Here is a 26,862-nt window from a genome sequence, read left to right on the forward strand (position 1 = left end):
ACAACTTGTTTTCCTCCGCTCTGAGCAGCCTGCAGCTGCTCTGAGCAGGAGACCTTGATGACAGGGGAGTGAGTTCTGTTGATTTTGCAGCTGAAAGATCCCGAAAGCTGGGGCGTGGCCAGAGCCCAAGTAAACTGCCCCTGAGCACAATAAAGTGGACATTCTTGGAATTCTTGTATCAAGGATGACCCACGTCCCGTGTTTCTGTTTGTATGTTTTAAAATCTTCTGCCTAGTTCCTGTAGCATGTAGCGAGTTAAGTGCAGAATGAGCCATTGTAGTTTTAAAAGTGGAAGTCCTCAGAGAGATCACCTTCAGGAATGGTCTAGTTTTACACAAAACAAAACAAAAAACAAAGCAAACAACCCCCCCCCCCCCCAACCAACCTCTTACTTGGTAAGACTTTGAATAAGAAAAGGTTACAGAAATAAAAAAAACACCAACCTAAAATACTGATGTTTTAAAAATCTAGAATTTGGTGGCTGGAGAGATGGTTCAAGGTGTAAGAATGTTTGCTGCACAAGTGTAAGGACTTGAATTTGGATCCTGAGTTCCTGAGTTAACATTCACGGCCTCTAGCACTTGTAAAGCCAGTACTGTTGGGAACAGAGACTCCAAGATCACTGGTGCTTGCTGGACAGTCAGCCTAGCTCCAGGTTCAGCGAGAGACCCTGTCTCAAGGAGTATGGCAGAGTGGTAAGGACAGATACTTGATAGCATCCTCTGGCCTCCACACTAGCACTTGCACATATGTCTTCGTGAACATATACCACACTCACATACACCACAAACATTTCTCTTAATATCCTCGAATTTCTTTTCTTCCTCCTCTCAACAAGTTTTTGATATAGCGTTGATAAATCCCCAAAGATTTGTTTACCATTGGAGTAAACTGAAAACCAAACCAAAATAATAGAGGGAAACCGATTCTCTGTGTCTTCTGTGTCTTGTGCTGTCTTTGTTGCTATGTCCTTTGCTTGGGGGAAAAAGCCTTGTCTGGAAGTTATTTTATTATTTTGGTGTTTTTTGAGACAGTTTTTTTTTCTCCCAGCACTCAGGAGGCAGAGGTAGGTCAGTCTCTTATGAATTTGAGGCCAGTCTGGTCTACAGAGCTAGTTCCAGGACAGCCAGAGATACACGAAGAAACCCTGTTTCGAAAAAAATTAATCAACCTGATTAAACAGGAAATTCCCTCACTCAAAGCTGTTTAAAACGTTTTCTTTTTTGAAACAATGTTTCTCTGTGTAGCCCTGCCTGTTCTAGAAACTTGCTCTATAGACCAGACTGACTTCAATTAAAGGTGTTTACCAGTGCTTCCCATCCTGTTTCAAACTTTTAATGTTTCTTTTTTTTTTTTTGAAACAAACTTTACAATGTTCTGAACTAGGCCTGGGGCCATAAGTAATTAGGACAGCAAATGACTCACCTCTCTACTAGAGAAACTTCAAAATAAGACAAAACCCTAAACTAGAAAAATATTGGTTCTTCTTTCACAAAAGTCGTAGCCCTTCATAGTAAATAAGTATTTTAATTTTCATGTATACTTGGTGATTTGTACTGGGTCTGTTTACTTGCTTTTGGAATCAGGGCCTCATGTAACCCAGGCTGACCTGGAAATCTGATCCTTCAGCCTCAGCTTCACAAGTGCTGGGATAACGGGGAAGAACCACCACCTGATGTTTATTACAGTCTTTAAGAAAAGTCGGCTTTTTATTTTTATTTCTTTATTTAGAGGTAGGATCTCACTACATATCCCATGCTGACCTTGAGCTCCCAACAATCCGGTGGCCTCGGATGAGCTATTAAGCCGGGACTGTGAGTGCACTTCAAAGATCTGGTAAGGTTTGCCTGAGAAAAGCTGTTCTTTCCTAAAAGCAAAGGGCACGCCAGAACAAAGAGCGGTGGACGTTTACGACGTCACGCGAAAAATCTCAACCCTATCAGGGAAAGATTTGTGCTATTCAAACAATGCCTTCAGCACAAAGTCTAAGTAGGTGTTGGGGGCTTTTCTTTTTCTCAGTAGAAAACAATTAGACTCGGCAAGCTCCCACCCACCCCGTTATCCGGGGGTCCGACTTTTTGACAGAGCAAAAGGGTGTTTATATGCAAATGTGTAGGGCGCTCAGGGTGTGGGCCAGACGCGCGGCAGAACTCCGGAGGGGCGGGGGGAGGGGAGAGGCGGGGACGGGGCTCGGCTGCCGAGTCCCCGCCCCCCACCCTTCAGCCGGGAGTCATGCGACCCAAACCCTTAACGGCTTACTCCTCCCACTCTCCCTCCCTTGCCCTATCCGATGTCGGCGTAAGCAGTCGACGTCACGTCCGCTCTAGGAATTCCGAATCTGGAACCCGCGCAATGAAGAGAGCGTTCGTGACTGTTGGGACCACCAGTTTCGACGACCTCGTCGCTAGAGTGGCCGCTCCGGACAGCGTCGAGGTAAGTCCGGCCCAGGGTTTGGCTGTCTCAGCTCCGCTGCCCTTCTCTGGCCGCCGCGGTCAGAAGGAAGCGTGGCAGCTGTTCCCCGGGTACCCGGCGCCCTGCCCCAAGCCTCCTTAGTCCCCCTCGGGTTCCTTCTCCGTTCCTCCGCGACCAGTGTCCCTCACAGCCAGCTCTCCACCACCGCCAGGCCTCCCTTCGCTCCCTCCTGTCTCTTCACAGCCGTTCTCCACTCGACAGGCCCCATCTCACCCTCTCTCCACCACCGCCGTGCACCACCCCCTGCGCTGTCTACTGCTGCCCTGTCCCACCCCCGGCGCAGTCTTCCCTCTTCCCCCACCGGGCACCCTACCCCGTTCGCAGTATCCCTCACCCTCACCCCCAACCCCGTACCCCTCGGCCGGGCCTTGTCCCCTCCACTTTAGAGTCTCTACTATCCACGCCTTCGCTCCCGTGGCTGGGTCGCTCCCCGAAGCCCAGTCGGGTCCCTCCGGACACCTTGGTCCGCGACCCTTCACCTCTCTGGCCACTAATGGCTCATTCCCGTGTCGCCTCGGCCTGCGGACCCCATCCCCCAACCCCTCAGACTGGACACCGGTTGCCCTGAGGCGCCGGTGTGCAGACCCCACCCCTGTCAGGCAGGCTACGGTTTTCCCCTTGGTGTCTGTCCGGGCTTCTCCCTCTTAGGCCGGATATATACTTCCCCCCCAGCCCCAGCGCCTCAGTTCGCGACCACCCCCCACGGCCGGTAATGGTTTCCCCGCAGCGTCTTTGTGACACACCCCCAGGTTGATAATGGTTTCCCTGCCACGTCTGTTTGCGACCCCCCCCCCGCCAGTAATGGTTTGCCCGCAGCATCTCTATCTGCGGACCCCCCCCCCCGTTAATAATGGTTTGCCCGCATCGTCTCTGTCTGTGGAACCCCCCCCCCGCCAGTAATGGTTTGCCCCCAACGTCTCTGTCTGTGGAGCCCCCCCCCCGCCAGTAATGGTTTGCCCGCAACGTCTCTGCGACCCCCCCCCCCAGCCAATAATGGTTTGCCCGCAGCGTTTCTGTCATCGATTCCCCCGCCCGTCCCCCCCCCCATGGTTTGCCCACAACCATTTCTGTCTGAGGACCTCACTCCCCCAGCCAATAATGGTTTGCCCGCAGCGTCTCTGTTTGCGGACCTCCCCTCGTCAGTAATGGTTTGCCCGCAGCCATCTCTGTCTGTGTATTCCCACCCCCCCCCCCCCCCCAGCCAGTAATGGTTTACCCACAGCGTCTCTGTTTGCGGACCCTGCCCCGCCAGTAATGGTTTGCCCGCAGCATCTCTGTCTGCGACCCCCGACTCCAGCCAGTAATGGTTTGTCCACAGCACCTCTAGTCTTCTCCCTGCCCCCAAACGAGTTGCCCCAACTCTTTGAGCAGGTACCCCAACTCTTTGAGCAGATAAAGAGGGTCTTGCCCTCGGGGTGGCGCCCTCAGCCTAGTGGCTCCAGTCCTACCCTACTAGTTTGCCCTGTCCCTGCTCAAATGGTGAGACAAACAGGCTCTTCCCAGCCAGGGGGTGAGGGGGTGGGGGTGCACGCCTTTAATCCCAGGACTGGGGAGGCAAATGAAGGCTGATCTACAAGAGTTAGTTCCAGGACAGGATCCAAAGCTACAGAGAACCCCTGTCTCGAAAAACAAACAACAACAACAACAACAACAACAAAAACAGTCTCTTCCCTTGATTCCCGCCCGGTTTCCGACTCCTCATTCAAGATATATTGTTTTTTTTTGTCCTCTGTGAGCTGGCTGGCAGTGAGGTTCCCTGGTGGTTCCAGGACAGGGGCGGGCAGGGAAAGGACTAATTTTTAAAGCTAACTGGTCAGCCACAGTTAGGTTTTGTATAGTGCACCCTTCACTTGAGCAGCAATTTGGAGGTTGTTTAACTGCTCTTCTGGAAGGACTGATCTCATTTAAAAGGACTGCATTTTCTTATTTCCTGTTCTAGATCCTCAAGAGTCTCGGTTACAACCAACTTGTCCTCCAAATTGGGAGAGGCACAGTGGTTCCTGAACCATTTAGCACAGAGTCATTCACTCTGGATGTTTACAGATATAAGGATTCTTTGAAAGAAGACCTTCAGCAAGCAGATCTTGTCATCAGCCACGCAGGTAAAATGTCTGAGAATCTTTTTTTTTTTAAGATTCATTTATATTCTGTATATGAGTGTTCTATTTGCATGCACACCTTTATCCCAGGAGTGTGCATCAAATCCCACTAGAGGTGGTCGTGAGCCACCATGTGGTTGCTGGGAATCGAACTCAGGACCTCTGGAAGAGCAGTCAGTGCTTTTAACTGCTGAGCCATCTTTCCAGCCTTAGAATCTTGGGTTTTTATCTTTGATTAAAAAACAGACACTTTAACCTTTTCAGACTGAATTTACAAGGACTAGAGATCTAATTCAGGGTACATGCTTAGCCTGTGGAAAGACCTGGTTCCAGTTCTTACCACCACAATTAGGAAAGCCAGGTTTGTAATTCTAGCCCTTGAGAGGAGGTGGTGAAGGCCAGCCTGGGCTAGGCTACTTGAGACCCTGTCTTAAAAATCTGTAAGTTACACAGAATAATTCATAGCAGCTTTGCTTTAATATAATTATTTGACTTGAATGTATCCATTGATAACTTTAGTGGAGAGAAGGATATTTCTAGACAAGAGGGTATAAAGCTATTTTAACCCACTTTTATAGTACGAAACTCTAAACAGAGGGGAAAGATAATGTTTTCAATGATCATAACAAATTGTGAACTTGTTTTTTTGGTTTTACCGAGACAAGGTTTCTCCATAGCTTTGGAGCCTGGAACTAGCTCTTGTAGACCAAGCTGGCCTCGAACTCACAGAGATCTACCTGCCTCTGCCTCCCAAGTGCTGGAATTAAAGGTGCATGCCACCACCACCTGGCCAGATTGTGAATTTGAAATTAGTATTTGGGCTTAGATCTAAAGGACATTAAGCCTTTTCAGTGGTAGGAGTGGGTTGTAGTAATAACCATTTAAAGATTGTCTTTTTAGCACTTCTGTTGAATATATGTAAAATAGATGCAGCAAAATATTATTTAGTTTTGAATAGCATATGGTAAGAAAATTAAAAATTTTAGATTTATAAATTGTGTATTCAGAGTCATAAGCTAATAGATTTAGAAAGTATATTGTAGCCTAGCCTTAAGAGATCAAACTAACGGAGTTCCTGAGATTTCCAGTACTTTTAGAAAAGCTGTTTTGGGGGAACAGCGCAGTTTTGTCTGCTATGGGTATTTGTGGGTGACATGCTGGTTTTTCTAGACTTGATTTGTTAGGTGTGTGGTAACTTGAGACACATGGATGTTCAGTAATTCATAGTTGTAGAATATAACTATTTAGCAGTAGAGTCTGTCTTCTTAATTACTACTGTAACACTAAATAGTCTCTAATAGTCCTCCTAAATGTCATTTACTTGTGTGTATGGTTGCAAGTGTGCCATGGCATGTTATGTGAAGGTCAGAAGGAAACTTGTGGGAATTGATTCTCTCTACTCTGGGGTTTCCATGGTGGGAGCTCAGGTTTTCAGGCTTTGTGACATGTGTCTGCTCAGCCTTCTTCCTAGCCCTGTAAGGAATTTTAAAAGTTGAAGTGATCATAAAATTTGCACATTCGTGGTGATCTAGTCATGACTATCTTGGGAATAACCATCAGGGGTAGAAGCATAAGGACTGTTTTCTGTATTAGTACTTGTCACTATTTATAGGCTAGCCTTTAAAAAATATAAGAAAAATTTAGTGCATTTGTTTTCTCCCTCTCCCTACTTCTCTTCCTCTCCCCTAATCCTTCCGTGTGTGTGTGTGTGTGTGTGTGTGTGTGTGTGTGTGTGTGTGTGTCGGTGTGTGTCTGTTGTCTTCTACCATGTGGGCTCTGGGGCTATCTTAAAAACTCAGTAATTTTTAAAAATCACCTTTATTTTTTGTATGTGGTATGTATGTGTCTGATGTCGGTCCGTGCATGTGCATTTGTGTGTGTGTGTGTGTGTGTGTGTGTGTGTATATAATGCATCTGTGTGTGTTGAGGCTAGAGGTAGACAATGGGTATTTTACTGGGTTGTTCTCCATGTTTAGTATATCTATATCTATATATCTATATCTATATAGTCTCATTCTGTAGTCCTGGCTTGCCTAGAATTCAATATGTAGACCAGGCTGGCTTTGAGCTCACAACAATCTGTCAGCTTTTGCCTCCTGAGTGCTGGGATTAAAGGTGTGCTCCCACTGTTTTTTAATATGTATTTTTTAGTTGTATGTATTTGTACACCCTGGATGGAGCTGGAATTACAGATAGCTATGAGTGACCCAATCAAACTTAGGTTTTCTGAAAGAGAACAGGACAGTATATGCTCTTGAATTCTGAGCCATCTCTAAGCTTTCCACATTATTTTTTTTTGAAACAGGGTCTCACTGAATCTAGAGTTATCAGTTCAGGTCACCTGATAGGTTAATGGACTCCAGGGATTTCCTGTCTCCTTCCTCCCCTAATTGGTGTTACAGATTGAACTCAGCTTTTAATGTGGGTGTCTTCAGGGCATAAACCTGCCTTTTCTGTTTGTATTTGGATAGAAGTGAAGTTCAATGGTAGCTGCCAGGGATTTGGTAATCTCAAGAGTCATGGAGGTTATAACAAGACAGTAATGATAATGGTGAGTTCAATGTCAGCTTGGACTTTATAGCAAGTTTCAGGCAAGATTGGGCTGTAGACGTTCTATTCCCCTCCCCTCAAAAAACAATAGAGTAAAATTAGTTGGTACATTTTCTTTTTGTTGTTGATACAGAGTCTGCCTGTGTGACCCATGATGCTCCTGCTTTAATCTCCCACATGCTGGAATTCGGGGCATGTGCCACTAAGTTTAATGTTTGTCATTTTTAAGAAATAAGTAAAAGATTTGGTTTTATAGTTTTACTGACTAAATTAATTTTAGAAATAAAACTATGATGATAGTGTACCATAAGTTAAAAAAATTGATTTAATAAGTTTATTTTCATAGGTGCAGGAAGTTGTTTGGAGAGTCTGGAAAAAGGCAAGCCACTTGTGGTAGTTGTAAATGAAAAGTTAATGAACAATCATCAATTTGAATTGGCAAAGCAGTTGCACAAAGAAGGACATCTCTTCTATTGTACCTGCAGGTATACTAGAGACTGATCAATTGAACTCTTGCCTTTAATTCCTTCCCGGCTGTTACCCACCTGTCTAACCTTTTGACTTTTACACTTTTCACACACTATAACCTCTTATTTGTCTTAACTTTGACTTGGTTCTGTGTTGTCTTTTTCTGTATTCATGGCCAACTCTGTGTATGTGAATTTGAATGTCTGAAAGTGCATACTGGTGTGCAGATTTCCAAGAATCATAGTTTTATAGTTCACTATTCAGGTTTTCAGTGTTCAAAGAAGGTGTATACTTATATTAAGGACTAATTAATTCAGTTATTTGGACAGTTTCATATATATGAGTTTTAGTTGTTAAAGTTTGACTTTTAGTAAATCCACTGGAAGCCCATATATTCATTCACATATTCTCTTCTATCTAATAAAAAGTTGGTACTGTTTTAAGTGCTTGGGTTACAGTGGCAAACATAGTATTTACATTATGGTGCTAGAGTTTCAAATGATGAACTATGCTAGAAATAAAAAGACAGGACAATGTTACAGCTGGGATAAGGAAGAATTAGGTAGACTTCAGGAGAGGCTTGACAAATGACCAGATGTTTGAGGTGAGTCCTGAATTAGAAGGAAGAACCAGTCATGAAGTTTAAAGGCAAGGGAGCTTGAGTTACAAAACCTTTAATTTAGGAATGAACTTGGAGTTTGGAATGCTTGAGGAACAGGGAAGGTTGGTATGGTAAAAGCATAGTGACCAGGGAAGAATGAATATGAAGCTGGGAGGGCATAAGCTCATTTAAGAGTTCTAATTTTATTTTATGTTTAATGAGAAGCCACGGAGCACTTTAAGAAAAGGGATCTTTGGTAAGGATTATTGTTTTATCAGCAACACAGTAGAAGCTTGAAGAAAAATGCTGTTTTTCTGTTAGTTCTTCTTTGGGACACTAGAAGCTTGCCAAAGGGCCAGGTCAGTAATTCCCAGTTGCTTAATTTTAAAAACTTTTCTAACTTGATATTTTAAAAAAGTAATCTCATAAAGAAATTAATTGTATGTCTATATCTATGTCTTATATTAAAATTAGAACATGGTAAGCGTGTCTTTGGATTTTTTTGTTTCTTTCAGACATTTGGTGTATACCTGTGCATTCATTAAGTATGATACACTTGTTATGACATGCTTTTTTAGACATTTGGTACACACACACACACACACACACACACATGTATGTATGTATCAGTGAACTAAGCTTGATGTTCCCACTGGGAGAAGACAGATTTAGTGACTACTATTCAAACAGTAAAATTGGTTGTTTGCTTAACTCTATAATGATGGAAGAAAGGAAATGTTGTCTTGGTAAAATGACACAGAAGAAAAACTAGAAATTAGGAACAGTTCAGATGATTGGTGTATCTGCCTTTAGGTACTTGACAACATCTAAAAGTTGATAACATCTCAGGAACAGATCTTAACTTCCTAAACAGTGTATCAAAGTTAATATTTCTACGGGCTGTTGAAAAGGAATTTCATTCAAAATGTGTTCACTTCTATTTTTTTTGGAGATGATCTCTGTATAGCACAGGCTAACCTTGCACTCCTGATCCTTCAGAGCTTTTGAGATGATAGATAGGCCACTGTCCCCAGCTAGTTAGCTCTGAATTTTTTGTTAGTATATTATAAAATACAAAAAATAGATTTTTAAAAAAATATATAAAAACATCCTAACTTTTTCTGCAGCATGAAATGACCTGTATGCCTCCTTTTTTTTTTTGAAAAAAAATATTTACATATGTATGTGTGCTATATTGTGGGCCTTAAAGATGACAATTTTATTGTTCTCTTTTCCTATCATGTGTGTTCTGGGGATTGATTTCACCGTTTTCAGGCTTGGTGATAATCACTTTTACCCTCAGAGCAATTTCTTTGCCCTCCCCGTTTCTTTTAAACAGTTTTAGAAACTATTAATTTCAGAAAAGTCATTTTTGATAGTATCAAGAAGCATTGATTATATTTTACCCAAACCTAGGTTGGATGGTGTATGTCTGTTCAAATTTAGTTCACTTGTTTAATTAAGTTTCTGAAGTAAGCTGGACGGTGGTGGCGCACGCCTTTAATCCCAACACTCGGGAGGCAGAGGCAGGTGGATCTCTGTGAGTTCGAGACCAGCCTGGTCTACAAGAGCTAGCTCCAGGACAGGCTCTAAAGCTGCAGAGAAACCCTGTCTCGAAAAACCAAAAAAAAAAAAAAGTTTGTGAAGTAAGTCTTATGCTGTTGTTTAGAACCTTATTTCCAACATACATGATGACTCATATTGGTTAGTTATGAATCCATGGTAATTTTCAGTAAAATAGTTTTCTCACAGTTGATATGCATGATATTTAGTATAGTAACCATAGCTTTCTTTTCTGATACTATTGTTTTGGTTTCATGTATTCTGTTTTCATAAATTAACTTTGCTTTATTTTATGTTTGTGTGGTCTTGGAAAGTATTAAAAAGCAGTATAATTAAATTTTCCTTGAAACGACATTTCTGAAACACTTCATTTGACTGAACTAAAAATGTCTATTCAATTTATCCAACATTCTATGGTACTCTTCGTGTTGGCAATAATAGTGTGTATATCCCCATAATATTAAAATTACAAAAATTCACAGTTCATTCATCAAATGGGCAGCAGATAAGCTATGGAACTTTCTCTCATGCTACCTGATATTTTTCTTCTTTTGTTTTAGCACGCTTCCTGGGCTGTTACAGTCAATGGATTTATCAACACTGAAATATTATCCTCCTGGCCAGCCAGAAAAATTTTCTGCATTTTTGGATAAAGTTGTTGGATTACAAAAATAAACTCAACACTTTAAAATACCCCTAAATCCAGTTCATGAAATGTGATAAAATCAAAATAAGTTTATGGCATGTATTTGTAGAACAATTACAAATTAATATATTTACCATAAAAATATATAGAGAATTTTGTGGCATAAACATTGCAGTTGGGTCCAAGTCCTAATCTCAGTAAATTTAGGAAGCTTTTCTAGCATTTGAGTATGTAGTGATGTAGTGAGTTCCTAACTTTGAAAATGTAGTCTTCACAGTTTTGTCCTAGAATCTTAAATGGATATCTGATTGCTTAAGCAACAACAATGACAAAACCCAACAAAAACAACCTGAGCACACCCTTAATCCCAGCCCTTGGGCTGGGGAGGTTTAGGCAGGTGGATCTCTGAGTTCAAGGCCAGTCTGGTCTACAGATTAAGTTTCAGGACAGCCAGGGGTACACAGAGTAACTCTGTTTCCAAAAACTGAAACAAACAAAAACACAAAACTAAAAAAATTGAAAAATGTTAATAAAAATCAGATATTGGTAACATGTTACTTTGAAGAAAAGAATAAAATGCTAACAATCTAACGTTTGGTGAGAAAGTCAACATCTGTTGGTTTATAATCTTGAGACAGCTTTTTTTTGTATTATGCAGAGAAAAATGGGTTTACTTTGTGGGAGCTAATAGTTATCTGAAAAAGATGATCAAAGTAATGGATCTACTGTACTTCAAGTAAGTTTTATTCTGAAGAATAAAGTAGATAAGTTCACCTTTTGGACTTCTGATCCTTCAAGTGTGTTGAGATTACAGGCACATACTACCACACCTGGTAATATTTGTTCCTCTGAGAAGGGCTGGGGGGATGGCTCAGTGAATAAAGTGTACTTGGTACATAAGTGTGAGGACCTGAGTTTGCATCCTCATAATCAACATTAGTCAGGGATGGTAGTTTGTATCTAGAATCCCTTTGCCTATGATGAGATGGTAGATGGAGACAGAATCCCTCAAAGACATTGGGCTAGGCAGCCTGGTGTTCATATTAGTGAGTGACAAAAAGAGACCCTGTATCAAACAAGGTGGAAATTAACCATTGAGCCTGAGGTTTTCCTCTTATTTCCACCAGCTCACCATGGCACACATCCCTACATTCACATGAATGCATACACACATGTAAGTAGAATGTGATAATCTTATCAATGCTTTAAAAAGTAGAGAATAAATCCAAAGATATAACAGTATGACTTGGCTGTTTTTTATTTACATTTTTAATTTTGTGTGTGTATGGATATGTTCATGTGTAAGTCAGAAGACAACTGGGATGTTTCTGTCCTTCAGCCATGTTAGTCCCTAGGATCAAATGTGGGTGTCTAGGCTTGGCAGAACATTTGCTGGTGATTCATTTCATTGGTCTATTCATTTGGATAGACATAGTAGGGTTTAAACTTAGGACTTCGCACATGCTGGGTAATAGGCTCTACCACTGAGCTACTACAATTCACATCTGGTGGCTGAAGCGAGCTCAGTAGTTGAGTTGTATTTCGTGAAATAAGTTTGGTTCTTAAAATATATGTTAACTTAGAGGGCACAGGTTCTATTATCAATATCTACATGATGGGGTATCCTACCTACCTCCTCTGGCATTTGTGGACACCAGGCATGTGTGTGGTGCACAGATATACAGAAAAATAACTACATAAAAACCCAAAATTAAATACCTTCTATAGTGATGAAACGTATAACAATTTGGCAATTTGTTTTTATAAAAATTATTTTACAATTGTGTGATATGTATAATTGCTTAAATACATAGTTTTGAAATTACAAGAACTCAATATATATAATTTCTGAGTTTGGTCTCAGAACTTTTAACATAATATATTTAAGTCTAATAGTTCATTGGTAGAAATTTTAGATACAGTTTATCCATAAAAATAGAAATTTGAGAGTTTGGCATGATGGTGCTGTAACCCCAGCAATCTGGAATTCAGCTGTGCTACATAGTGAGTTTCAGTTTATTCTGAGCCTATGCAGTAAGAAATGAAATCAGGTCAATAGATGGGATCATGATGGTTAAAGGCATAACTTTTGCTTCAAACATTTTACTTGGTAATGTATTTGCATATATTAGATTTATTTTCCTGATTGTCCCTTACTTGGTTAATATTAAATTTTTACTGATGGTAAAAGTAGGTTCCTGAGAAAGTACCCTGAATTAAAATTTTGGTGAGAATTAGATATCTAAGTGTTAATAGTTCACATCTTCATAGGTGAGAATTAAGAGTAATTATGCCATTATTATATATAGTTATCATTTTTTAAAGTGCCTATTTATTTGCATGCCTGTGCTTGAGGAGGCCCGAGAACAAACTCAGGGTTTATCCCCAAATAACATGCACTTCTAAGATCATTGCTCCCTGGCCAGGTCACTTACTAGACTAGAGGGGCTGGCCAGTGAGCACCTTGTTTCCATCTCAGTTTTGAGTTTCTAATCCCATTGTATCATGTATTGCAATTTTATGTCCTTGGTGGGGCACTTGCTCAAGTCCTTGCAGGGCACACTACTAAGTTATTCCTAGCCTTTCACCAGCTCTATACTAATTTACAAAAGGTTTGATTTACATCTAGAGATAGAAGCCTAATGTTTAATGGGTCTTTTAAAATACCTTTCTCATTTGAGAAAATTGTGGTATGATGTTTATGTTGGTCACCTAGCCTTTTAAATGACTTTGTGGCTTGAATGACTAACGATAAAGAAGTCTATTCAAATATATCTGGAAAGGCAACAGGCTTCCAATTCTTTAATACTTAATACTAGACCACATAATGTAGTTTTAGTTACTCAACAATCCTTTGTTGTATGTGGTAATATTTCTGACTATACCTTTGTGGTATTTTATATTATGAGATTTTAAGCCAGGATAATTTGAATTTTGCTTGACAAAATTTCTCAACATATTAAGTTGTGTAGTTTCTCAGCTGAGGAAAAAGACTAGAGGTGACAATTTGCTTAAGAAAACAGCCTTTTGCCAGAAATACCATTAGAAACAATTTCATTGAGTCCTGCATTTTTTCTTACTATAGCATAATATTCGTTTTAAGCTTTTGTTTTGTTTCATAGCTAATCCAGGGACATTTTTTAATTTAAATTTTTTCAATAGTAGTAATTCCATACCAGGAGTTTCCTTAGTGCATGACAACCCTACTTAGAACTAAAACTTGGGATTCACGTTTTGAAATTTATAAAAGTGTTCTGAGGATCAAGGGCAGAGGATTATCTTATTTATTTTTGTATTTCGAGGCAGTTTCTTTGTGTAACAGCCCTGGTTCTAGCTTGAACTAGCCTTTCTAGAAATGGCTGGCCTTGAACTCAGTGAGTGCTTGGATTAAAGTCCTGAGCCACCACTGCCCGGCTTAGAGAACTGTCTTAATTGACTTAATTCACTTTAAGACAATTATATAGACTATTAGAAATAAAAGATATTTGAAAATAGTACCGGTGTGTAAAAAAGGCTAAAAGGTTTATGTGTTACTATTTCTTATAAAAAAAAGATTTTACTTGAAATATTTCTGAATAAAGTTAATTTTAAAGTCACTGGATAATTGGAATGATGTTTAATACTTTTATTAGTGTTATTTAGATTTCCAGATATAAGGAGATAAAAAATGATTTTTGGGAAATTGATACCATGGACAGATTCAGAAGTGACTTTTCTGGTCCTACAAAATTTGGTGTTTAAGTATGTGAGAGGTTGATGTTATGAGATGATCTTGGAAACTGGGAATTTTAGATTTGATAGCTTATAGTTGGGAGTGAATAAGCTGGAATGGTTGGGAGGTCTAACCAATGAACTTGTTACAGGGTTCTGCAGCATAAAGTAGTTTGATTTCAGATACAAAGTTAAGTCAAAGGGCAATATAAAAGAAAAGTTAAGACTAAAGTCAGGAATGACTAAAAGTACTGTAGGCATTTTTCTTTTGCTGTTAGTGAGATAATAGCACTCAATTCATGTTCATGTAACAATTTGCAGAGATGACTAAATCTGCATATGCTCTGGTAAATGATGTATGGGCAGATTATTTGAAATTGGCTTTTGGAGAATATTTGGGAACATGTAATGGTGATAAACATGGTGAGCCAATTTTATGCTGTACAAAATGATACCATATTTTTCTGGGGAGACTAGGGAAGAAAGAACAATAGTTGTGTTTTACACTTGTTAAGTGCTTATATATTGGTACTTACTCAGTTTACTTTACATATGAATTTATTTAACCTCTAGTAATCCTAAGACATAGTTTCATTTTGTCCCATTTTGTAGATACAGGGATCCAAGCAATGGGGGATAATCTGGGAATGGTAATTGGAGCACTGAATTCTTAGTGCATGTTCATCATTTATTGGTATAATAAGATAGTGTTTTAAATTATATCAATATCCCCAAAATTGCACATTTATGTTAGTTATAGACACAGGGCCTATTTGGGTTTTTTATATTGCTATTTTAAAGTGTACTGTTATTCATAGACTCCACGGAGAGAAATTCTCCCAATTGGTTTACCTGATTACAAGTAAGTTATATGCTATTGTTTTCCTTAAATATTTGTGTTTTGAAGTTATCTTCTGGTACTATTTCCTTCTTGTTTTTCTTGGTATTTTCATCATTCTCAAAGTCTTTATTACTATATCTTCTGATAGCTCAACAAGCATTCCTCAAGAACTTTTAATATTGCTTAAATAGGGATTATGAATCTCAAAGATGGCAGTGTTTATTAAAGTTTTGGGTTTGCCCTAAAATAATGCTTCAAAGAATTAGCAATAACTTGTAGAACACCTTGCTTTGGAATGGTGGTTCTTAAAATGAACTCTGTGCTAAGTGTAACAAGTGAGTCACACAGGACCATATAAAAATGTATGGTTACATTTATTAGAAATGCTCAGAATAGGTAAATCTAAAAATAGGCAGGCAACTACTAAGTTGGTGAAATAGAGTAATTAGAGAATAATAGCTGTAAGATAATAGGGTTTCATTTTCAAGTGACAGTCTTCTCAAATTGTGATGGATGTGTAACTCTAAATATATGAAAAGATTTTAATTCTACACTTATGATGAATATTAAAAATTAACCAGGCCCTCCCCGCGGTGTTTATGTAGCCCTGGTTATCCTGGAACTAGCATTGCTGGCCTTGAAATTACAGAGGTACACCTGCCTCTACCTCCTGAGTGCTGGGATTAAAGACATGTACCACCACTACCTGGCAAAATTAACCAGTTTTTTAAAGAGTATAATTCCGTAATTTTTAGTGAAACCGTTGGGAAAGATTTTCAGATTTTTATCTTTCTAAATGCTTGTTTGTTGCCAATGCCTGTTCCACCACAGCCCCTGGTAACTACTAATCTGATTTTTATCTATATTTGCCTTATGGCATATTTCATATCACTCCTTTTGCATCTGGCTTTTTAGGGCTGGTTTTCCCACACTCTTGTTCACAGATGTTTTATAGCCTTCCCAGTACATGTGTAATTGTCTCATTGTGGTTTTAATTTGCATTTTTATGCTGAACATCTTCTAACTACTTATTAGCTATTTTTACTCACTTTGCTTTTTAGACGGAGACTCTAGCACAGATGGGCCTCAAACTCTTGTTTAGTGGAAAATAAGCTTAAAATCCTGGTCTTGCAGCTAGCTCCTAAAGCTGGGATATTATACACAAGACAAGCATTCTGCCACCTTAACTATATTGATAACTTCCCTTTTATTTACCTTTAGTAAAACACTAAGGTATTTTGCCCATTGAAAAAAAAACTAGATTGTTCATTGCTAACTATATGTGTAGTAGAGACCAGCCTTAGACTGTAGCAGCAGGTGGTTGTAAATGTCTGAAATCCTGACTCTACTACTGGAGAGCTGAGGTTAAAGCCTTGTGCCTCCATGCTAGTTTTATATTTTCCTGAGGATTGAACTTGGGGTCTCTAGTGTGCTAAGCAAGCAGTGTATCAGCTGATCTACATCCCTAGTCATTTTAATAATAATAATACAAGTATATATTTTCAATACAAATATTTCTTTGATAAATATATGATATGCATGTATTTTACCCTAGTTTGTTACTTCTGTTGTCACCTGTTCTGACAATTTCATTTGTAGAGCAAAAGTTATTTTGTGAAAGTACAATCTCTATGCTTTTCAACAACTTGGCCTAACCCAAGGTTATTGAATGTTTTCTCTTAAAATATTTTTAAGAACTTTGATTTTATGTATTGATTTCCAAACATTTGTAGGTCAGAAGCTAAAATATACAATACAAAAGGGCACAGAGGGGGCTCCCTTGCAGCTTTTTTCTTACTGTCTTAACCCTCCCTTGGGAAGCAGCTATCAGGATAAACACAGAAACTTTATAGATCTAGTCTGCTTTGCATTAACTAACAAAACAAAGCCTGAGATTTAGGTCTAGGGTTAATTTTTGTATTACAAATGGCCAATTCTTGCACCACTTGATATAAATATTGTATTATCTATTGTATTGCCTTTGTTCCTTTGTCAAAAATAAATTTTATCTGTTGCTTGGTTTCTTAGTACGTACTTTTCTTTCTCTTGTTGTCTTTTGTTGAGGATTTTTCTGGTCTTTGTTTCTTGGTTTCCTCTATATTTTCATTGTCTTTCTGACCCCTTCCCCTCCAGTTTTTTTTCAAATGGAAGTATATGAATAGGATTTGTTGAGGTTTTATATACCCATGTTTAAAGTTCAGAAGCTGTAAAGAATTTGTATTTTGTCTTTACTTGTAGAATATGACAAAATGAATCAACTTTTTAATTGTAATCCTAAATATGTCTTTCTTAGTGAATTAGTGATCTTAAAAATGATGGTTTCCCTATAACCAAACAGTATAGTTCAGAACTTGTACAAAGTTCCTGTATATTATGGTTTTTTTAGAAAAGAAATAAGGTAATATGAAATTGGTATGGTAAGGAAAGTCAAGATTTTATTCCTTATGATTTTATTTCATTCTTAAATTATAAGTGATGGTTCCTGTTTCTTCTATAGACAGCAGTCTTAATTGCTGTTGACTTACATAGAAGAATAACAGTTTTGATAGCTACTTTACTTTGCAACGTGTTTAAAGTCAACTTTTTCTTTCATTTAGAGTATACTATTTTTTTTGTTGTTGAAACCATGTAGCTAGGACTTTACATATTTAATTTAGTGTGTTATCACTCTACAAATAGGAAAGGTGCAAGTTTAACATTTCTAGATCAATAGGAAAAACAAGCTTTTGACTTATTTATTTGAGATGCTGGTATTGAATCTAGTGTACAATAATCTAGTATGCAAGCTTTATTACTGAGCTGTATGCCCCTAAAACTTACTTTTTAACACTTTAAGTATGAAGGTTGTATTTTGGCATTTAAGTAAAAATACTTGATGTCAAAACAAAATAATAGAAATGAAGCCCCCCCGCCAAGATTCAGAGAATTTTTTTCTGCAAAGTACACTAACATGTAACAACATGTCAAACATATTAATGTGCCGTCAAATCTTAAATGTATATTTTTAAAAGTTTCTGTTTAAGGCATTTCATTTTATCCTGCTTTCATTGTTTCCACTTTTTAAAGATTTATTTTTAATTACATATATTTGTGTGGGTATGTGCACTGTATATGAGTGTAGATGCTCATGGGTACCAGAGGAAGTACAGGTGGTTGTGACCCACTTGGCGTGGGTGCTGGGAACTGAACTCTAGTCTTTTGCAGCACATGCTTTTAGCTGCTCAGCCATCTCTAGCTCTCATTGTTTTCAGTTAAAAATTCCCTGTTTTTGTTAGTACTCTGCAGCAACTTGACATTCTTCAAGAATTATATTGGGATTTCCTAGTAGTACGAATGGATTTATTTTCAGTGGTCTCAGTAGACAATTTTTTAATCTAGAATTGACTGAGTTGACTTTATTCTTATACTTGAAACAGTTGCTTGGCATTTTTACTTTTCTTTAAGTGATCTCTGTCCCAGCAGATGGAGGTCCCTTCCCTTTTCTTTGTTTTTTTTAAAAAGATGTTCTTAGTACTAAAGAGAATTAAATACCCCACCCCTACTTCCTTTAAACTCTGGAGGGCTTCTGAAGGACAGAAATTATTTGGAAATTCTGGCAGTGCTCTCAGTGCTTTTCATGGAGTAAGCTGTTTTACACACGTGAAGCTTTTTATAATCTTTGCAGCCTCCTGAAGTAACTTTCCCAAGTTTTTCTTCAGATCCCCAGAGTTCAGCTGCTTAGTCACTTTTTATGCCTTTAGCTGATTTTGATAGTCCTACCTTTCTGTAACTGTTTAATTTTTTTCTTCCCTTATTTCTCAAGTTTCTTATTCTTTGGAGCATCTGCTCTTCGTTTTGTTTTTTCCACAGGGTCCTGTCTTGTCCTGCGCCAGTCAGCCTCTTGCTTCTGCTTCTGGAAATTGCCAAGATTCTTCAGCCCTGCCGCACCTGCCTTCTGCCTAGACCTTGAGCTGTTTCGGATACCTGCCTACACAACTTGTCGCCATTGCCTAGTCCTCCCTGCATTCTGTTTTTTCTTCTTTTTCACCCCTCTGTTACTTTCTCCTCATCCCATGCACAATGAATAAAGGATGGAAAAACTGCGGCCAGAAGTCTTTGAGTGAGGCATCAATGGATGAATATTTAGGCAGTTTAGGGCTGTTTCGGAAGGTGGTTGCCAAGGATGCCTCTTGCCTTTTTCGGGCTATTTCCGAGCAGGTAAATATAAATATGACAACTGGATAATGTCTTGTTTGTAAGATTTCAGAGTGAGATATGGCATGTTGAGTATCTCCATCTGTAGCATAGTGAAAGAAACAAAAGCGTTACCTTTGTTTTTTCAGTGATAATATCCAGGCCTGCCTGAAAAGTACAGTGAAATACTGTGCTATTGCTGATTAGAGCAAATACTGTTTTCCTGTGCCTACTTTTCTGCTTTTCATTTTCAGTTTGTAATGGGGGAGGGGTAAATTAATGTGGGGTTAAAAAAACTTTGAATTGAATCTCAGTTTGTAAGCATGTCCTCCCTTTTGTTTTATGCATAAGAAAAACATTAATAGATTGTGCCATTGTGGAGTTGAAAGTCTAGGAGAGAATTAGCCTTCAATCTTACTAGAGTTCACCATTTGTAAGATGAGGCATGACTTCTTCACCTTTGGTGAAGATCAGGTGTAGTAACAGATGGACATAATTTTTTGTTTCCAACATGTGTTCTAGATTAGGAAACTAAATGTCTGAATTCATTGTGTTAATTGAGAAGCTTCTATTTCAAATGACATGACAGTGAGCTAGTCTTATCTTTTATAGCTGTTTTACAGCCAGATCCATCATTTAAAAATCAGGAGAGCTTGTGTCTCATATATGAAGGAAAATCAAGAAACTTTTGAGTCTGTAAGTAGAATATATGCACTGAACAGAGTTGTTGGTAATATGTATAGTAACTGGGCAAATTTTTTTTTCATATTTGCCTCCTGCCCTTGGAGGTGTGTTTTCGATTTTCTAAACAGGTTTCAGTAAACTGTAAAATAATGTAAAGGCTTCTTTAAACCTGTTGGTTAGTTTTATTCACACCTGGGAGAAATACTGTTCCTGACATTGAGATGCAAGACTTATGTTCTAATGCAGCATATCTCAAGTATTTTGTGCATACACATAACACTGGGGCTTTTGTTAAACTATACATTCTGATGTAGTAGGTTGAGCAGAGGCTTCAAATTTCTGCATTTTAATCAAACTTGTAAATTAAGGGTGCTGTTACTTCCTAGACCACAGTTTGCTTAACAAAAGATGTGTTAAACATACTTTTCAAAGCTTGATCTTCCTCTCCCATCCCCCTAGAAAAGTTAATGCTGTATTTAAGTGTCTTTTCAGTAAAAATTAGAAAAAATACCAACCAATCTTAAGGGCACAAGGACACCTATGAGTGCGATAGATAAATTCATTATCTTAGATCATTACAGTGGTTTCATGGTCAAAATTTGTGCTATTTAAATTACTCTATTTTGTTCATGCTAGGTATATGTCAGAACTATAGAGAATGTGAGTTTTAATTCAGTTTTTTATGGAGGCATATTTTACTTACAATAAGATCATCCATTTTAAGACTAACAGTTTTAGTTCTGAACCATTTTAAAAGTCATTGCAGCCACCATCAAAAGCAAGGTAGACCAATCATATCCACCACCAGCAAAAGTTTGTTGTGCCCGGGGCTTTTTTTTTTGATACCAGTGAAATTCTCTTTATATTATTTTCACTTTGTATACATGTCTCCTATCAAGATTTTATCCTTAATGATTGTTGGTCTTGCTTAATTGATTAAAATTGTAAAGTTACTTAAAGTTGACATTTTAAAAGAAACTGGAAGGTAAAGCATTTGATGAAATCCACTAATGTAGACAGCTTCTGAGATACCTTTTTCCACTCAAGACTTTTGTGTATATGTTGATCTGGAGGTGCTGTGAACTAGTCGTTTAATCCCATGTACAGACTGCAAATTATATTTAAGACTATATATGTCTACATACATATACATATTAATGTGATAATAAAAAAAGAAGCCATGAATTTGATAGAGTGTGGAGGGGTATATGAGAGGGCTTGGAAAGGGAAGGGAGAAATAACAGAAATATAATCTCAAATAAAAGTCATTAGATACTGATATCTGTAGAATATAATCAGATTGCAGTAAAATCATATATTTGGTTAAGTCAAGTTTTTTTGTTTTTTGTTTTTTTTTTTGAAGTATGTGGAGGGATCTTTTGAGAAATATCTTGAACGGTTGGGAGATCCCCAGGTAAGTTCAAATATGAGAATATCATCTTTTCATAGTTGTTTGAAATAGTAACCCAAACATACTTTTATGTCTATAATGCCTCAAAGTATTTAAATATTTAACTGTGTTGAATAGCAATTATTGGATAAGAAGCAATGGCCTGTTTGTGTTGATTGAGAATTGTGTTGACAGTTTCTGTAGCCTGCTGAGTGTACACAGTGCTTGGGAGAAGGACAATGTTGGGAAACACTTAAAGCCTTTTTGCTTTAATGGGAAAGAAGGATGGTAATGTTTACTAATTTTTAAAAATTAAAATTTTCCTGATTGGTAGTAGTTCTCTTTTGCAAAGGGAAGATTCATAATAATTTAGAAATACTTTTATTTGATGATAGTAATCAATTTTCAGTTAAATGACATTTAGTAAATACTCTACCACCTTTTTTAAAATAGTAGTTATACTTTTTATATTTTTAAAATCATGTAGTTATTACCTTATGGCTAAGTAGAATTTTGGGTCCATTTGAGTTTATATTATAGAGTTGCTAGCTATCTTAATTTTCTCATTCAGGACAAATTACAGTGTGTTATACAAATACTTTACTTGAAACATCAAATAGCTGTAAAATGTAAACACTACTTAATAGTTTTGAAAGTTTATCAAAATTCTGTATTTATATTTAGGAGAGTGCTGGCCAGCTGGAATTAAGAGCGCTTTCTCTAATTTATAAGTAAGTTGTACCAGAGGGAAAATGAAATAGGGAAAATATGAACATGAGTGAGAATGACTGTGTGTAATTAAGATTTCTGTCAGAGTCCCTTTAGGACAGGTTAAATTTAAAATCCATTTAATAGAGTTCTTGGGTGAAGAACCTTATTACTAATTCTGTCCTAGAATTTGTGTCTCTTTGAAAGGAAAATTAAATGTAAGCCAGGTGTCCTGGGACTTGCTTATAATACTAGAACTGAGCAAGGGAGGCTGAGGCAAGATGATGCTAAGTTTAAGACCACCTTGGGGTACACAACAAGATTTTATCTCAAGATAAACTAAGAGGCTGAAAATGCTATACTGGTAATATTTCCAGTAAGAAATCAGGATAGCTGTCTTTTAAAACTTATGAATGCTTGACTTTTAAAAAAATATGTTGTCACTAGGATAGTGTCATTTCTATTGTAAAGTTAGAACAAAAAATTTAGATACTTCAGTAGTTGAATGATCCTTCAAATGTTCACATTATGTTTTGATAATAAAACTTCATGGGGAAATTAAGAAAAGTCTTACAAGGCTACTTAAGGCCTTACAGTTATAGCTATCTTATGTATATACTAAATAATCTCTTCCCACCTACCTTTGTTTTCTACCTGTAGTCGAGATGTCATTCTTTACCGGTATCCTGGAAAGCCACCAATACAGGTCACAGATAATGGCTTTGAAAAAAAGGTAAGAAAATGAATGTTGAATGAAATATAGTTGAATGATGCTGCTGGTTTACCACAATATTAAGAAATAAAACAGTAAGCCTAATCTTGAAGCCCAATTTGGTACCATTGTGCTGTTGAGTCACCTAATAAACATTGTCTAACTGGTAATATTGTATGCTAGTAGCCTTTTCCTCTCTAGTTTGTCATTCTAGTTGGTATTAGCTACCTTTTAAACAGATTGTTCTTATCACCCTTTAATAAGAAAACCCAAAAAATACATAAAACCCTAGTTGGCTCCTCATTGACCAGAGGAAGGTAGGTGTTCAGTGTCATTTCATTGTCTTTTATCCTTAGTCTACATGACATGTTTCTTGCTAGTTTAACTTTCCTACAGTCCATGTTTCATCCTTTAATTGTTAATTCCTTGGAAACATTCCCAACTTCCCTGAAGTTCTTTTCTTCTGTTTATTCCCTGGTTGGTTTTCAAGTCATGTAGTTTTATCTCCTCATCTTTACATTTCTATTTTCCTCACCTGCAAAGTATCTTGAGGGTTTTACAGTTTAGTAAAGTGCTTAGAAAATAGCCCAAAGTAGCTGTGTTTCAAAACGCTCAGTTGGTAATCGACTTTCTTTTCCAACAGAGTATCCCAGAAGGTTTTTAAGAAATGGGCTTTAAGTACTCAGTCAGTGAATATGGGACTGTGCAATATTTCAGTTTTGAAATCTTATTTCAGACCATGGAACATAATTCTGGCAATAGTTTACGATGACAAGACAAGAATAGACATGAGAACTTTGATGTTATAGTCATTTAGGCAAAGGATCTAAACTAAGGAAGTGGTATTAGGATTAGAGATAACTGACTGGGGATGGAGATGCCTTAGAAAAATATAAATGGGGTCACTTATTTTACCAGTGGCGATCATCTAATTTGTTCAGCAAACATGGTGCCCTATAGTATTAACATATGCTTTTCTGGACTTTGAGGATACCGGTACTTGATTAATGAAATCTTTTTCCTAGGAGCTTTAGGGGGTATAAAGACTTTCATGACATAGTTAATTACAATTAAATGATTAGTTTCATACTACAAGTAATGCATAAAATGGACATAGAAGGAAGATACCCACTTAAGCAAGTTAGAATGCTTCATTGTGGTAGTGACACATTAAAAAACTAAGTCCATCAAACGTGAAGGTCAGTCTCTTCACGGGGAACCTTATATGCAAAGGCATGGAAGCAAGATACCCTTTGGGTATTTAATTAATTGAATATGGAGGGGAGTATACAGAAATATAGGCTAGAGCTGAATAATGAGGGGTAGAATAGGCCTTGTTGAAAATTTGTCTTTTCATTGTACAGAATATTTAACCAAATGAAGCTTTTCTCGTTATTATTAAAATTTTCAAACTTAGACAAAGTAATTAAGAAGCATTCATGTGCCTGCCACCACTAGTCATCTAAGAAGTTAGCGCTTTGTTTTTGTAGCCATATCAGTAACTTAAAATTTCTCTGGAAATGTCCTTTCTTCATAGTATATTCTTCATATTCTATTCTGCAGTGATTTTTCTTTTACCCTTTTGAACAAATTGTTTGATGTTTGTCCTTTATCACTTTGTCTAGATTTTGGATAGTTGGATATTTTACATACTTTTTCCAGTTATTCTGAGAAATTAAGATTGGACTTCCAACCTTTATTAGGCTTTCTGTTTTGTTCAGCAATTGAATTTGTGAAAAATTCCATCTTAATGCAAATCCATGAGTCAGGACTTGTTTAGTGAATTTCAGGAATGTGATTGAGACTGGTGTTTTCAATCCTGTTGCATAAAAGTCATAGTTTCTTTTTGAAGTGTAGATTGTATTTTCTTATTTCTACATTTGCTATAAATGTCTTTTAAGAATAAAATTCAATTTAGTTTATTAACTGCTCATTTCCATCTTAATTTTATGGTTACAAAAGATACGTTAACAATTATTCTGTATGTTTTTCTTTAGATTATTCTCTGTTATTCAAATAATGGCCACTATGATTCTGTGTACTCAAAGGAATTTCAATCAACTGCAGGAATATGCCAAGGTATAATAAGTAAATATATGGGTGTGATTTCAGATGATTTGTTACCAGTCTTTTAAACTGAAGGACTTTTAAAACATTGTTGCTACCTATAGAACCTAAATGCTGGCTTATGAATGTTTTAACATTGTTATGGAGAGCCTTATTTTGACAATTCTGATTTTGGTTCTTTTTCTTCCTTCAGCTATATTATATGAAATGCTTTATAAAGATGTATTTGCTGTGGATGAAGAACTATTGAAAACTGCAGTTGATTTGTTTCGAAATGGTTCCAGGAGAAACAAAAACCATGCTTTGACTGGAAATGTAGAAGCCAGTACCGATCAGAAGAGCTCAACCCAGGATAGGTACTAAAAGAAAAAGGTTGTCAACTCTATGATTAAGAGTTGTCAACTCTATGATTTCATACTTCTTTGAGTTAGCATCTGAAAGTAGAAATAGCTTTATTACATATGTGCACATATATGTATGTTAGGGATAAATTGTTTTTAATTGGAAGACAAAAGTTTACCAAATTGTATTGTGACATGCTTAGACTTAGAGTTCAGTTAAAGTTAGAATCAATTTTTTCTAGAAGAGACTTTAGAATTAGTATTCTCCAAATTTTTTTATATAAAAGTTATTTGTTGATTGGGCAGATTTCTGTACCTTTTGTCATAACATATGAGGTCAGGTTGGGTTTAAGAATCTGTTTTAAGAAGACAATATAACATCCAGGTCAGTTACCTGTACCCACTGAGCCATCAGAAGAATATTTTTTTAAGCTTATTTGGGAGCATGAAGAGTGGCAACAGTTTTTGTCCAAGTAAAGATTTCTTCATTCTTTGCTAATTTTTAAGGGCTTTGGATTTATGGAAGCTACCATAGTTAAGAGGCAATATTATTACAAAGTTTCCAGCTTAAAACAACTCACTGATGCTCATGTGGTTTAGAAATAATGCCATGGCTTAGCTTATACTTCCGTTAATCATGTCACCAGACTGTAATGAAGAAGCTGTCCAGGACTGAGTTCTTAACTGGATTTGGGAAGTACACACTCAAGGTGCCTAGTAGCATTTTATTCTTTCTAGTTAATTGATAGCTTTAGTTTTTTGTTGTTGACTGATAGGAAGAGTGACCTACTCTGAATTTTATGAACATGGCTACTTCTTTTGTACTGGCAACAGGGGAAAGAGATACCATCAAAATGGGTGGGCAATATGGGGTGTTTGTGTATGTGCCTATTTGTAATGTGATTACATAAGTTCTCTATGATTAGAAGCAGTTTGATGGCAGAGGAATCAGAAGCTGTGAACATTTAAAAGTGAGGATCATAGGACCATCTTAATAGAAAATAATCTGCTAAGTATTTTTTAATACATACTTAACATAGAAACCTAATGAGGATGTGGTGAAAACTTGCTTCATTTTTTAGAATTGAACTACTTACCACTGAGTGGTGTGACATAGTTGAGACATAAACAATTGCTGCATTTCTATAATATTTTCTCTGAATTTTTTCAATTAGAGTCAAAGAGATTGATGCCAGCTCCAGTGTCGAAAATACACCAGAAGACAGTAAGCAAGGAACAGAAGAACAGAAGGTTTGATATTTTCTCAGGCAGAGAATGTTTATACACTTGTCTTAGAGCACCATAACTTAAAATAATTAAAACAAGATAGTCCATTCTAATTATCTGGAGCCAAAAAGTTTGCTTTTTCCTTTGTGGAAATCCTAATTTTCTAAATATGTAAAATATGTACTTTGTGATAATTTTTATTCTTTTTTAAGGATGTTATTTATCTATTATGTATACAGTATTTTGCCTGCAAGTCTCCCCGCAGGCCAGAAGAGGGCACCAGATTTCATTATGGATTGCTGCTAGCCACCATAATATGGTTGTTGGGAATTAAACTCAGGACCTCTAGAAGGGCAGACAGTGCTCTTAACTACTAAGCCATCTTTCCAGTTCGATGATTTTTATTCTGAAGTAGTAGAATTTTCAAAACTAACTCTGAACACTTAAAGTATTTTAGAAACTTTTATTTTGAAATTAAAGTAATAATACCAATTTAATAGTTATTTGTAGTCAATATTCTGATGATATTGCTTCATTTTATAAAGTGACCTATAATTATAAAATTACATGCTAATCATCTTAAAAGTTGAAGAAACAAATACTTCTATA

The 26,862-nt window shown here is 37.3% G+C and overlaps 2 protein-coding genes across 4 annotated transcripts in view; both read left to right on the forward strand.

The window, feature by feature from the left end:
• Nucleotides 1-2,302: 2,302 nt before the first annotated feature.
• On the forward strand, nt 2,303-19,044 carry LOC119804675 (UDP-N-acetylglucosamine transferase subunit ALG13 homolog). Of its 2 annotated transcripts, none has more exons than XM_038316223.1 (4): nt 2,303-2,433; nt 4,412-4,574; nt 7,468-7,606; nt 18,801-19,044. In XM_038316223.1, exons 1-4 carry the CDS (start codon nt 2,353-2,355, stop codon nt 18,898-18,900), a joined length of 483 nt encoding a protein of 160 aa, XP_038172151.1. In that variant the 5' UTR covers nt 2,303-2,352; the 3' UTR covers nt 18,901-19,044. The 2 variants fall into 2 exon arrangements, with proteins under 2 accessions (XP_038172151.1, XP_038172150.1); XM_038316222.1 differs by lacking the exon at nt 18,801-19,044 and adding an exon at nt 10,314-10,446.
• The window catches only part of LOC119804674 (putative bifunctional UDP-N-acetylglucosamine transferase and deubiquitinase ALG13), a 35,326-nt gene continuing 27,351 nt past the window's right edge, over nt 18,888-26,862 (forward strand). Inside the window, exons 1-8 of one of the 2 annotated variants that reach the window (XM_038316219.1) lie at nt 18,888-19,148; nt 19,737-19,820; nt 21,172-21,222; nt 21,883-21,929; nt 22,567-22,639; nt 24,616-24,697; nt 24,879-25,041; nt 26,202-26,277. In XM_038316219.1, coding sequence (XP_038172147.1) covers nt 19,011-19,148; nt 19,737-19,820; nt 21,172-21,222; nt 21,883-21,929; nt 22,567-22,639; nt 24,616-24,697; nt 24,879-25,041; nt 26,202-26,277 — 714 coding nt within the window. In that variant the 5' untranslated portion in view covers nt 18,888-19,010. The remainder of the gene's footprint in view (nt 19,149-19,736; nt 19,821-21,171; nt 21,223-21,882; nt 21,930-22,566; nt 22,640-24,615; nt 24,698-24,878; nt 25,042-26,201; nt 26,278-26,862) is intronic. The other variant, XM_038316220.1, reaches the window with a different exon arrangement.

This window comes from Arvicola amphibius, chromosome X (assembly GCF_903992535.2).
Source record: "Arvicola amphibius chromosome X, mArvAmp1.2, whole genome shotgun sequence".
Classification (NCBI taxonomy): Eukaryota; Metazoa; Chordata; class Mammalia; order Rodentia; family Cricetidae; genus Arvicola; species Arvicola amphibius.